The following is a 13495-nucleotide window of genomic DNA, read 5'->3' as shown; positions in this document are numbered from 1 at the left end:
CGTCAAAAATGACCTTCAAACAAAGAATTTCTCTCGGAGATATCAAAACAAAGGTCAAACCCTAGTGTATGGAGATTTAAATAAGATATGTGCAGAAAATCACATCAGGAGGCAGCTGTTTCGAGTTCGTGAAAAAATTCCAAAGAAAAGGTTTATTACTTGGAAAGGTACACTTCTGTAATGCGCTAAATTGAATGCCCGGATCAACTGTTAATGTCCGCAGTCTTGAGCTTCTGGTTACATTTTAGGTGCGTAACATAGACTATTTTACTGAAGTAGACAAGGATGTAAATGTTGCAATTGAAAACGTTTTGGCGCAACTGCGGGTAAAGATAAAGTTATCTTATCTAAACCAAACCTGAGGGAACAATTTCCTGAGTTAATTTAAATGAGTGGGCACTCCGCAAATCGTTTAAAGAACGTCGGTCAAGGTAGAATTATTGGATTTAGTGCCATGCTCTATCCTGTATGACAGTCATTCGCTGTTTACTTTTTATGATCGGTCACTATCAAACAACTTGCAAGGATTGTTACTAAAAAAAATAGAGTGTGTACGTGCATTGCAGCATGAAACAGTTCACTTGAAAAGAGACTGTACGTTGATAAGCCTTTTTTTTCTATGTAAGAAGAATAACGCGAAGTCCGTCAGAGCTCCAACGGCAATGAGGGCCGAGGCTTAAAAAAACGTAGGCCCGCCAGCTAGCAAACAGAAGAAGAAAAATAATGTTTTGCTTGTTTATGAATTTCTGCAGTTGAAACTTAACCTAGAAATAAGTGTACTAGTGTATGATAAGAACGACTGAGTTTTATATCATCATTATTATGTGTTGATACAAAATTAGTTAATAGTCAGTTCTTCTATTGAATACATCTTTAGTAATTTTAACTGATTTCAGAATGTCGCAATCATTGTCCAGCTATTTCAGTATGGTAAGATTTCGGTTTTATTTAGTAGGCTATTTGGTAATATTCATGCAGTGAAGAAAACACTTAATAGTTTACTTAAAAAAATGAACAAGGATTCCCTGTAGAGTTGCAGAATAATAAACGGCCACGATAAACAAATCAGCTATGAATATCTAAACTATTGAATATATACAAATCTATAGATATTCATAATTAATATTAACTGTTTTTATTTTACAGAAAAATAATAGCAGTGTGAAACTGGCCATAGATTCCATCCATAAAAAGAACTAATCCGCTGACTTGAATCCTAACCTGGTTCATGAACTACTCCTGACCTAGTTCCTGAACTACAACTAACCTAGTTCCTGAACCAGTTCAATCACTTCAGGATTAAATTATATTATTAAAATTAAATTTTATAATTTAAAAAAAGAACAAATACAAAACATATCTATAGATTATACTTAATACATTACTTTGAATACATGGTCTACTGTATTATATTACTACCCTCATTTTAGACCTCTTCTATTTTTGGACAAATACCAATCTATGGGACGGCCATATCTCAAAAACTTACGAGCCAATTTTGATAAAACTTTCTGTACACATTCACTACATGGTCTAGTATACTGAAATACAAGCCTCATTCTTAGGCCACGCCTATTTCCGGAGCTACATCGATTTTTACAGACAAAGTGCTGACAAAAACCAATCTATGGACAGCCATATCTCAAAAACGTACGAGCCAATTTTGATAAAAACTTTCTGTACACATTCAACTACATGGTCTAGTATACTAAAAATACAAGCCTCATTCTTAGGCCACGCCTATTTCCGGAGCCACATCGATTTTACAGGCCAAGTGCTGACAAAAACCAATCTATGGACAGCCATATCTCAAAAATGTACGAGCCAATTTTGATAAAACTTTCTGTACACATTCACTACATGGTCTAGTATACTAAAATACAAGCCTCATTCTTAGGCCACGCCTATTTCCGGAGCCACATCGATTTTACAGGCCAAGTGCTGACAAAAACCAATCTATGGACGGCCATATCTCAAAAATGTACGAGCCAAATTTGATAAAACTTTCTGTACACATTCACTACATGGTCTAGTATACTAAAATATAAGCCTCATTCTTAGGCCACGCCTATTTCCGGAGCTACATCGATTTTTACAGGCCAAGTTGCTGACAAAAACCAATCTATGGACGGCCATATCTCAAAAATGTACGAACCAAATTTGATAAAACTTTCTGTACACATTCAATACATGGTCTAGTATACTAAAATACAAGCCTCATTCTTAGGCCACGCCTATTTCCGGAGCCACATCGATTTTACAGGCCAAGTGCTGACAAAAACCAATCTATGGACGGCCATATCTCAAAAATGTACGAGCCAAATTTGATAAAAACTTTCTGTACACATTCACTACATGGTCTAGTATACTAAAAATATAAGCCTCATTCTTAGGCCACGCCGATTTCCGGAGCCACATCGATTTTACGGGCCAAGTGCTGACAAAAACCAATCTATGGACGGCCATATCTCAAAAAATGTACGAGCCAATTTTGATAAAACTTTCTGTACACATTCACTACATGGTCTAGTATACTAAAATACAAGCCTCATTCTTAGGCCACGCCTATTTCCGGAGCCACATCGATTTTACAGGCCAAGTGCTGACAAAAAACCAATCTATGGACGGCCATATCTCAAAAAATGTACGAGCCAATTTTGATAAAACTTTCTGTACACATTCACTACATGGGCTAGTATACTAAAAATATAAGCCTCATTCTTAGGCCACGCCTATTTCCGGAGCCACATCGATTTTACAGGCCAAGTGCTGACAAAAAACCAATCTATGGACGGCCATATCTCAAAAAATGTACGAGCCAAATTTGATAAAACTTTCTGTACACATTCAACTACGTGGTCTAATATACTAAAATATAAGCCTCATTCTTAGGCCACGCCTATTTCCGGAGCTACATCGATTTTACAGGCCAAGTGCTGACAAAAACCAATCTATGGACGGCCATATCTCAAAAATGTACGAGCAATTTTGATAATAAAACTTTCTGTACACATTCACTACATGGTCTAGTATACTAAAATTTAAGCCTCATTCTTAGGCCACGCCTATTTCCGGAGCTACAATCGATATTACAGGCCAAGTGCTGACAAAAAACCAATCTATGGACGGCCATATCTCAAAAATGTACGAGCCAATTTTGATCAAACTTTCTGTACACATTCACTACATGGTCTAGTATACTAAAATATAAGCCTCATTCTTAGGCCACGCCTATTTCCGGAGCCACATCGATTTTACGGGCCAAGTGCTGACAAAAACCAATCTATGGACAGCCATATCTCAAAAACGTACGAGCCAATTTTGATACAACTTTCTGTACACATTCACTACATGGTCTAGTATACTAAAATACAAGCCTCATTCTTAGGCCACGCCTATTTCCGGAGCCACATCGATTTTACAGGCCAAGTGCTGACAAAAACCAATCTATGGACGGCCATATCTCAAAAATGTACGAGCCAATTTTGATAAAACTTTTCTGTACACATTCACTACATGGTCTAGTATACTAAAATATAAGCCTCATTCTTAGGCCACGCCTATTTCCGGAGCCACATCGATTTTACAGGCCAAGTGCTGACAAAAACCAATCTATGGACGGCCATATCTCAAAAATGTACGAGCCAAATTTGATAAAACTTTCTGTACACATTCACTACATGGTCTAGTATACTAAAATATAAGCCTCATTCTTAGGCCACGCCGATTTCCGGAGCCACATCGATTTTTACGGGCCAAGTGCTGACAAAAACCAATCTATGGACGGCCCCATATCTCAAAAATGTACGAGCCAATTTTTGATAAAACTTTCTGTACACATTCACTACATGGTCTAGTATACTAAAATACAAGCCTCATTCTTAGGCCCACGCCTATTTCCGGAGGCCACATCGATTTTACAGGCCAAGTGCTGACAAAAAACCAATCTATGGACGGCCATATCTCAAAAATGTACGAGCCAATTTTGATAAAACTTTCTGTACACATTCACTACATGGGCTAGTATACTAAAATATAAGCCTCATTCTTAGGCCACGCCTATTTCCGGAGCCACATCGATTTTACAGGCCAAGTGCTGACAAAAACCAATCTATGGACGGCCATATCTCAAAAATGTACGAGCCAAATTTGATAAAACTTTCTGTACACATTCACTACGTGGTCTAATATACTAAAATATAAGCCTCATTCTTAGGCCACGCCTATTTCCGGAGCTACATCGATTTTACAGGCCAAGTGCTGACAAAAACCAATCTATGGACGGCCATATCTCAAAAATGTACGAGCCAATTTTGATAAAACTTTCTGTACACATTCACTACATGGTCTAGTATACTAAAATATAAGCCTCATTCTTAGGCCACGCCTATTTCCGGAGCTACAATCGATATTACAGGCCAAGTGCTGACAAAAAACCAATCTATGGACGGCCATATCTCAAAAATGTACGAGCCAATTTTGATCAAACTTTCTGTTACACATTCACTACATGGTCTAGTATACTAAAATATAAGCCTCATTCTTAGGCCACGCCTATTTCCGGAGCCACATCGATTTTACGGGCCAAGTGCTGACAAAAAACCAATCTATGGACAGCCATATCTCAAAAACGTACGAGCCAATTTTGATACAACTTTCTGTACACATTCACTACATGGTCTAGTATACTAAAATACAAGCCTCATTCTTAGGCCACGCCTATTTCCGGAGCCACATCGATTTTACAGGCCAAGTGCTGACAAAAAACCAATCTATGGACAGCCATATCTCAAAAATGTACGAGCCAATTTTGATAAAACTTTCTGTACACATTCACTACATGGTCTAGTATACTAAAATATAAGCCTCATTCTTAGGCCACGCCTATTTCCGGAGCTACATCGATTTTACAGGCCAAGTGCTGACAAAAAACCAATCTATGGACGGCCATATCTCAAAAAATGTAACGAGCCAATTTTGATAAAACTTTCTGTACACATTCACTACATGGTCTAGTATACTAAAAATATAAGCCTCATTCTTAGGCCACGCCTATTTCCCGGAGCTACATCGATTTTACAGGCCAAGTGCTGACAAAAAACCAATTCTATGGACGGCCATATCTCAAAAATGTACGAGCTAATTTTGATAAAACTTTCTTTTACACATTCACTACATGGTCTAGTATACTACAATATAAGCCTCATTCTTAGGCCACACCTATTTCCGGAGCCACATCGATTTTACGGGCCAAGTGCTGACAAAAACCAATCTATGGACAGCCATATCTCAAAAACGTACGAGCCAATTTTGATACAACTTTCTGTACACATTCACTACATGGTCTAGTATACTAAAATACAAGCCTCATTCTTAGGCCACGCCTATTTCCGGAGCCACATCGATTTTACAGGCCAAGTGCTGACAAATAACCAATCTATGGACGGCCATATCTCAAAAATGTACGAGCCAATTTTGATTAAAAACTTTCTTTACACATTCACTACATGGTCTAGTATACTAAAATATAAGCCTCATTCTTAGGCCACGCCTATTTCCGGAGCTACATCGATTTTTACAGGCCAAGTGCTGACAAAAACCAATCTATGGACGGCCATATCTCAAAAATGTACGAGCCAATTTTGATAAAACTTTCTTTACACATTCAATACATGGTCTAGTATACTAAAAATACAAGCCTCATTCTTAGGCCACGCCTATTTCCGGAGCCACATCGATTTTTACAGGCCAAGTGCTGACAAAAACCAATCTATGGACGGCCATATCTCAAAAATGTACGAGCCAAATTTGATAAAACTTTCTGTATCATTTCACTACATGGTCTAGTATACTAAAATATAAGCCTCATTCTTAGGCCACGCCGATTTCCGGAGCCACATCGATTTTACGGGCCAAGTGCTGACAAAAAACCAATCTATGGACGGGCCATATCTCAAAAATGTACGAGCCAATTTTGATAAAACTTTCTGTACACATTCACTACATGGTCTAGTATAACTAAAATACAAGCCTCATTCTTAGGCCACGCCTATTTCCGGAGCCACATCGATTTTACAGGCCAAGTGCTGACAAAAACCAATCTATGGACGGCCATATCTCAAAAATGTACGAGCCAATTTTGATAAAACTCTTTCTGTACACATTCACTACATGGGCTAGTATACTAAAATATAAGCCTCATTCTTAGGCCACACGCCTATTTCCGGAAGCCACATCGATTTTACAGGCCAAGTGCTGACAAAAACCAATCTATGGACGGCCATATCTCAAAAAAATGTACGAGCCAAATTTGATAAAACTTTCTGTACACATTCACTACGTGGTCTAATATACTAAAATATAAGCCTCAATTCTTAGGCCACGCCTATTTCCGGAGCTACATCGATTTTACAGGCCAAGTGCTGACAAAAACCAATCTATGGACGGCCATATCTCAAAAATGTACGAGCCAATTTTGATAAAACTTTCTGTACACATTCACTACATGGTTCTAGTATACTAAAAATATAAGCCTCATTCTTAGGCCACGCCTATTTCCGGAGCTACAATCGATATTACAGGCCAAGTGCTGACAAAAACCAATCTATGGACGGCCATATCTCAAAAATGTACGAGCCATTTTTGATCAAACTTTCTGTACACATTCACTACATGGTCTAGTATACTAAAATATAAGCCTCATTCTTAGGCCACGCCTATTTCCGGAGCCACATCGATTTTACGGGCCAAGTGCTGACAAAAACCAATCTATGGACAGCCATATCTCAAAAACGTACGAGCCAATTTTGATACAACTTTCTGTACACATTCACTAACATGGTCTAGTATACTAAAATACAAGCCTCATTCTTAGGCCACGCCTATTTCCGGAGCCACATCGATTTTTACAGGCCAAGTGCTGACAAAAAAACCAATCTATGGACGGCCATATCTCAAAAATGTACGAGCCAATTTTGATAAAACTTTCTGTACACATTCACTACATGGTCTAGTATACTAAAATATAAGCCTCATTCTTAGGCCACGCCTATTTCCGGAGCTACATCGATTTTACAGGCCAAGTGCTGACAAAAACCAATCTATGGACGGCCATATCTCAAAAATGTACGAGCCAATTTTGATAAAACTTTCTGTACACATTTCACTACATGGTCTAGTATACTAAAATATAAGCCTCATTCTTAGGCCACGCCTATTTCCGGAGCTACATCGATTTTACAGGCCAAGTGCTGACAAAAACCAATCTATGGACGGCCATATCTCAAAAATGTACGAGCCAATTTTGATAAAACTTTCTTTACACATTCACTACATGGTCTAGTATAACTACAATATAAGCCTCATTCTTAGGCCACACCTATTTCCGGAGCCCACATCGATTTTACGGGCCAAGTGCTGACAAAAACCAATCTATGGACAGCCATATCTCAAAAACGTACGAGCCAATTTTGATACAACTTTCTGTACACATTCACTACATGGTCTAGTATACTAAAATACAAGCCTCATTCTTAGGCCACGCCTATTTCCGGAGCCACATCGATTTTACAGGCCCAAGTGCTGACAAAAACCAATCTATGGACGGCCATATCTCAAAAATGTACGAGCCAATTTTGATAAAAACTTTCTTTACAACATTCACTACATGGTCTAGTATACTAAAATATAAGCCTCATTCTTAGGCCACGCCTATTTCCGGAGCTACATCGATTTTTACAGGCCAAGTGCTGACAAAAACCAATCTATGGACGGCCATATCTCAAAAATGTACGAGCCAATTTTGATAAAAACTTTCTGTACACATTCACCACATGGTCTAGTATACTAAAATACAAGCCTCATTCTTAGGCCACGCCTATTTCCGGAGCTACATCGATTTTACAGGCCAAGTGCTGACAAAAACCAATCTATGGACGGCCATATCTCAAAAATGTACGAGCCAATTTTGATTAAAACTTTCTTTACACATTCACTACATGGTCTAGTATACTACAATATAAGCCTCATTCTTAGGCCGCGCCTATTTCCGGAGCCACATCGATTTTACGGGCCAAGTGCTGACAAAAACCAATCTATGGACAGCCATATCTCAAAAATGTACGAGCCAATTTTGATAAAAACTTTCTGTACACATTCACTACATGGGCTAGTATACTAAAATATAAGCCTCATTCTTAGGCCACGCCTATTTCCGGAGCCACATCGATTTTACAGGCCAAGTGCTGACAAAAACCAATCTATGGACGGCCATATCTCAAAAATGTACGAGCCAAATTTGATAAAACTTTCTGTACACATTCACTACGTGGTCTAATAATACTAAAAATATAAGCCTCATTCTTAGGCCACGCCTATTTCCGGAGCTACATCGATTTTACAGGCCAAGTGCTGACAAAAACCAATCTATGGACGGCCATATCTCAAAAATGTACGAGCCAATTTTGATAAAACTTTCTGTACACATTCACTACATGGTCTAGTATACTAAAATATAAGCCTCATTCTTAGGCCACGCCTATTTCCGGAGCTACAATCGATATTACAGGCCAAGTGCTGACAAAAACCAATCTATGGACGGCCATATCTCAAAAATGTACGAGCCAATTTTGATACAACTTTCTGTACACATTCACTACATGGTCTAGTATACTAAAATATAAGCCTCATTCTTAGGCCACGCCTATTTCCGGAGTCACATCGATTTTACGGGCCAAGTGCTGACAAAAACCAATTCTATGGACAGCCATATCTCAAAACGTACGAGCCAATTTTGATACAACTTTCTGTACACATTCACTACATGGTCTAGTATACTACAATACAAGCCTCATTCTTAGGCCACGCCTATTTCCGGAGCCACATCGATTTTACAGGCCAAGTGCTGACAAAAAACCAATCTATGGACGGCCATATCTCAAAAAATGTACGAGCCAATTTTGATAAAACTTTCTTTACACATTCACTACATGGTCTAGTATACTAAAATATAAGCCTCATTCTTAGGCCACGCCTATTTCCGGAGCTACATCGATTTTACAGGCCAAGTGCTGACAAAAACCAATCTATGGACGGCCATATCTCAAAAATGTACGAGCCAATTTTTTATTTTATTTTTATATTTATTATTTCTCCATTCTTCGTTTTCGTTTAATCAACCTTATGAATTTCTTTTGTTGAGTTAGAAGTGGCTTTAGATTTGTTTCATAGGCTCCACCCCAAACAAAATATTCCCATTTATTCCCATATCATCCCAATTATTTTTCACATACGATAAAGCTGTATCGTCTGCAAAAGATGTAATATTTCCATTTAAATTTGAATCACAAAGATCATTTATGTAGATTATAAAAAGTACTGGGCCTAAAAACTGACCCTTGAGGTACGCCACATTGTATAAACCCGAAGTCACTAAAAGAATTATTAATTTTGAGACACATTGTTTTTCTCTTTGTTAAATAGCTAACAAACCAATTAATAAATATTCCCCCGAATACCACATCCGTATAACTTTTGTAAAAGAATTGTGTGATCTACAGTATCAAACGCTTTTTTTTAATATCTAAAAATAAACCACTAACTTTCTGCCCTGAATTTATTCCTGTATACACATTATCTATGAAGCTTTTTAATGCTGCTTCAGTATTTAAACCTTTCCTAAAAACCAAATTGATTGTTGCTGAAAAAATTAGTTTTTTCTAGAAATTTAATTAGCTTTTTCTTCATTAACTTTTCAAACACTTTAGCAAAGGTTAGAAAGTAAAGAGATTGGTCTGTAGTTATTACAGTCGGTAATTAGGCCACTCTTATGTAAAGGAATCACTACAGCTGTTTACAGAAGTACTCATAAACTGTGTTTAATTAAATAAACAGTGTTTATTAGGGAATATACTACTCAGTATTTTCAGCGTTAAAAATACTGATTTAAAGTCTTCTAGTATTTTAAAAACGTTACAAATATGAAATACTGATTTTGAGTTCTAGTATTTAAACGTGAACAGTAAGGAAATAATGCTGGTTTCAAGTATCCAGTGTTTGTACTCAGTATCGCCGAGTAAACTTGATTTGTTATGTAATACATCAAATGATAAATTCAAGAATATTGTCATAGCCGGAGATGTTAACATCAATGTTTTGAACAAAGACAGTACATATAGGAATTGTTTTAGTATTTTAAATTCTTATAACTTAGTTTATAAAGTAAATTTTTCCTACTAGAGTTACCTCCGAGTCAGAAACCAGCATAGATAAACTTCCTTACTAATATTACAACTGAGAAATTAAAAACATCTGGCCTTATAACATGTATATTCATTATGGCATTTGGCCTATAAAGTTATTGTGGCTCCGGAAATAGGCGTGGCCTAAGAATGAGGCTTGTAATTTAGTATAGTAGACCATGTAGTGAATGTGTACAGAAAGTTTTATCAAAATTGGCTCGTACGTTTTTGAGATATGGCTGTCCATAGATTGGTTTTTGTCAGCACTTGGCCTGTAAAATCGACGTGGCTCCGGAAATAGGCGTGGCCTAAGAATGAGGCTTATATTTTAGTATACTAGACCATGTAGTGAATGATGTACAGAAAGTTTTTATCAAAATTGGCTCGTACATTTTTGAGATATGGCCGTCCATAGATTGGTTTTTGTCAGCACTTAGCCTGTAAAATCGATGTGGCTCCGGAAATAGGCGTGGCCTAAGAATGAGGCTTATATTTTAGTAATACTAGACCATGTAGTGAATGTGTACAGAAAGTTTTATCAAAATCGGCTCGTACATTTTTGAGATATGGCCGTCCATAGATTGGTTTTTGTCAGCACTTGGCCTGTAAAATCGATGTAGCTCCGGAAATAGGCGTGGCCTAAGAATGAGGCTTATATTTTAGTAATACTAGACCATGTAGTGAATGTGTACAGAAAGTTTTATATCAAAATTGGCTCGTACATTTTTGAGATATGGCCGTCCATAGATTGGTTTTTGTCAGCACTTGGCCCGTAAAATCGATGTGGCTCCGGAAATAGGCGTGGCCTAAGAATGAGGCTTATTTTTTAGTATACTAGACCATATAGTGAATGTGTACAGAAAGTTTTATCAAAATTGGCTCGTACGTTTTTGAGATATGGCCCGTCCATAGATTGGTTTTTGTCAGCACTTGGCCTGTAAAATCGATGTGGCTCCGGAAATAGGCGTGGCCTAAGAATGAGGCTTATATTTTAGTATACTAGACCATGTAGTGAATGTGTACAGAAAGTTTGATCAAAAATTGGCTCGTACATTTTTGAGATATGGCCGTCCATAGATTGGTTTTTTTGTCAGCACTTGGCCTGTAAAATCGATGTGGCTCCGGAAATAGGCGTGGCCTAAGAATGAGGCTTGTATTTTAGTATACTAGACCATGTATTGAATGTGTACAGAAAGTTTTATCAAAATTGGCTCGTACATTTTGAGATATGGCCGTCCATAGATTGGTTTTTGTCAGCACTTGGCCCGTAAAAATCGATGTGGCTCCGGAAATAGGCGTGGCCTAAGAATGAGGCTTATATTTTAGTATACTAGACCATGTAGTGAATGTGTACAGAAAGTTTTATCAAAATTGGCTCGTACGTTTTTGAGATATGGCCGTCCATAGATTGGTTTTTGTCAGCACTTGGCCTGTAAAATCGATGTGGCTCCGGAAATAGGCGTGGCCTAAGAATGAGGCTTATATTTTAGTATACTAGACCATGTAGTGAATGTGTACAGAAAGTTTTATCAAAATTGGCTCGTACGTTTTTGAGATATGGGCCGTCCATAGATTGGTTTTTGTCAGCACTTGGCCTGTAAAATCGATGTGGCTCCGGAAATAGGCGTGGCCTAAGAATGAGGGCTTATATTTTAGTATACTAGACCATGTAGTGAATGTGTACAGAAAGTTTTATTCAAAATTGGCTCGTACATTTTTGAGATATTGGCCGTCCATAGGATTGGTTTTTGTCAGCACTTGGCCTGTAAAATCGATGTGGGCTCCGGAAATAGGCGTGGCCTAAGAAATGAGGCTTGTATTTTAGTATACTAGACCATGTATTGAATGTGTACAGAAAAGTTTTATCAAAATTGGCTCGTACATTTTTGAGATATGGCCGTCCATGAGATTGGTTTTTTTTGTCAGCACTTGGCCCGTAAAAATCGATGTGGCTCCGGAAATAGGCGTGGCCTAAGAATGAGGCTTATATTTTAGTATACTAGGACCATGTAGTGAATGTGTACAGAAAGTTTTATCAAAATTGGCTCGTACGTTTTTGAGATATGGCCGTCCATAGATTGGTTTTTTGTCAGCACTTGGCCTGTAAAATCGATGTGGCTCCGGAAATAGGCGTGGCCTAAGAATGAGGCTTATATTTTAGTATACTAGACCATGTAGTGAATGTGTACAGAAAGTTTTATCAAAATTGGCTCGTACATTTTTGAGATATGGCCGTCCATAGATTGGTTTTTGTCAGCACTTGGCCTGTAAAATCGATGTGGCTCCGGAAATAGGCGTGGCCTAAGAATGAGGCTTGTATTTTAGTATACTAGACCATGTATTGAATGTGTACAGAAAGTTTTATCAAAATTGGCTCGTACATTTTTTGAGATTATGGCCGTCCATAGATTGGTTTTTGTCAGCACTTGGCCTGTAAAATCGATGTGGCTCCGGAAATAGGCGTGGGCCTAAGAATGAGGCTTGTATTTTAGTATACTAGACCATGTAGTGAATGTGTACAGAAAGTTTTATCAAAATTGGCTCGTACATTTTTGAGATATGGCCGTCCATAGATTGGTTTTTGTCAGCACTTGGCCTGTAAATCGATGTAGCTCCGGAAATAGGCGTGGCCTAAGAATGAGGCTTGTTTTTTAGTATAGTAGACCATGTAGTGAGTGTGTGTAGAAAGTTTTATCAAAATTGGTTTGTACGTTTTTAAGGTATGGGCCCTTTTTATAGGGTTTCTCAAAACTTGCCTTTTAATTGAGTATAGTCTTGAAAAATTGCGGCTATAAAAGGGGATTATTATCATAAAAGTACTGTTTGTTCATTATTAAAATCTTTATTTGTAGTACTTATCATCACGTTATTAATTAAATATATATTTTGTATGGTTTGAGTTGATGAAACTAGGTTAGGATTCATTTAGGAACTAGTTTCCCGGTACTCGTTCTTTTTATGGATGGAATCTATGGCCAGTTTCACGTCGGTAAAATAATATTGTTTAGCACAATCTTAAAAGCATATAACGTAAGTGGGTTCGACATTATTGTTCTAAATTTAATAAAATGGGTAGGGTACGATAAGCGGACCCGGTTTTTTATATTGAAGAATATAGTCATCGATACCTAATATTCGAATCTCAAATCCTAGACTATCAATCGATATAAAAGTACCTATAGTCCTCAATAACAATCATATGTTTTAAATTAAAATATGAATTTAATATTTACAGTGATCAAACAAATTATTATAAC

The 13495-nt window shown here is 37.5% G+C and overlaps 1 protein-coding gene across 1 annotated transcript in view; it reads left to right on the top strand.

Annotated features, from left to right (window-relative positions):
* The first annotated feature begins 710 nt into the window (after nucleotides 1-710).
* The window catches only part of LOC124365124 (PCI domain-containing protein 2-like), a 29982-nt gene continuing 17197 nt past the window's right edge, over nucleotides 711-13495 (top strand). The window contains exon 1 of the mRNA XM_046821071.1: nucleotides 711-930. Coding sequence (XP_046677027.1) covers nucleotides 898-930 — 33 coding nt within the window. The 5' untranslated portion in view covers nucleotides 711-897. The remainder of the gene's footprint in view (nucleotides 931-13495) is intronic.

The sequence above is a fragment of the Homalodisca vitripennis genome, chromosome 6 (genome assembly GCF_021130785.1).
Source record: "Homalodisca vitripennis isolate AUS2020 chromosome 6, UT_GWSS_2.1, whole genome shotgun sequence".
In the NCBI taxonomy this organism is placed as follows: domain Eukaryota; kingdom Metazoa; phylum Arthropoda; class Insecta; order Hemiptera; family Cicadellidae; genus Homalodisca; species Homalodisca vitripennis.
This window is presented reverse-complemented; position numbering and strand designations above follow the sequence as displayed.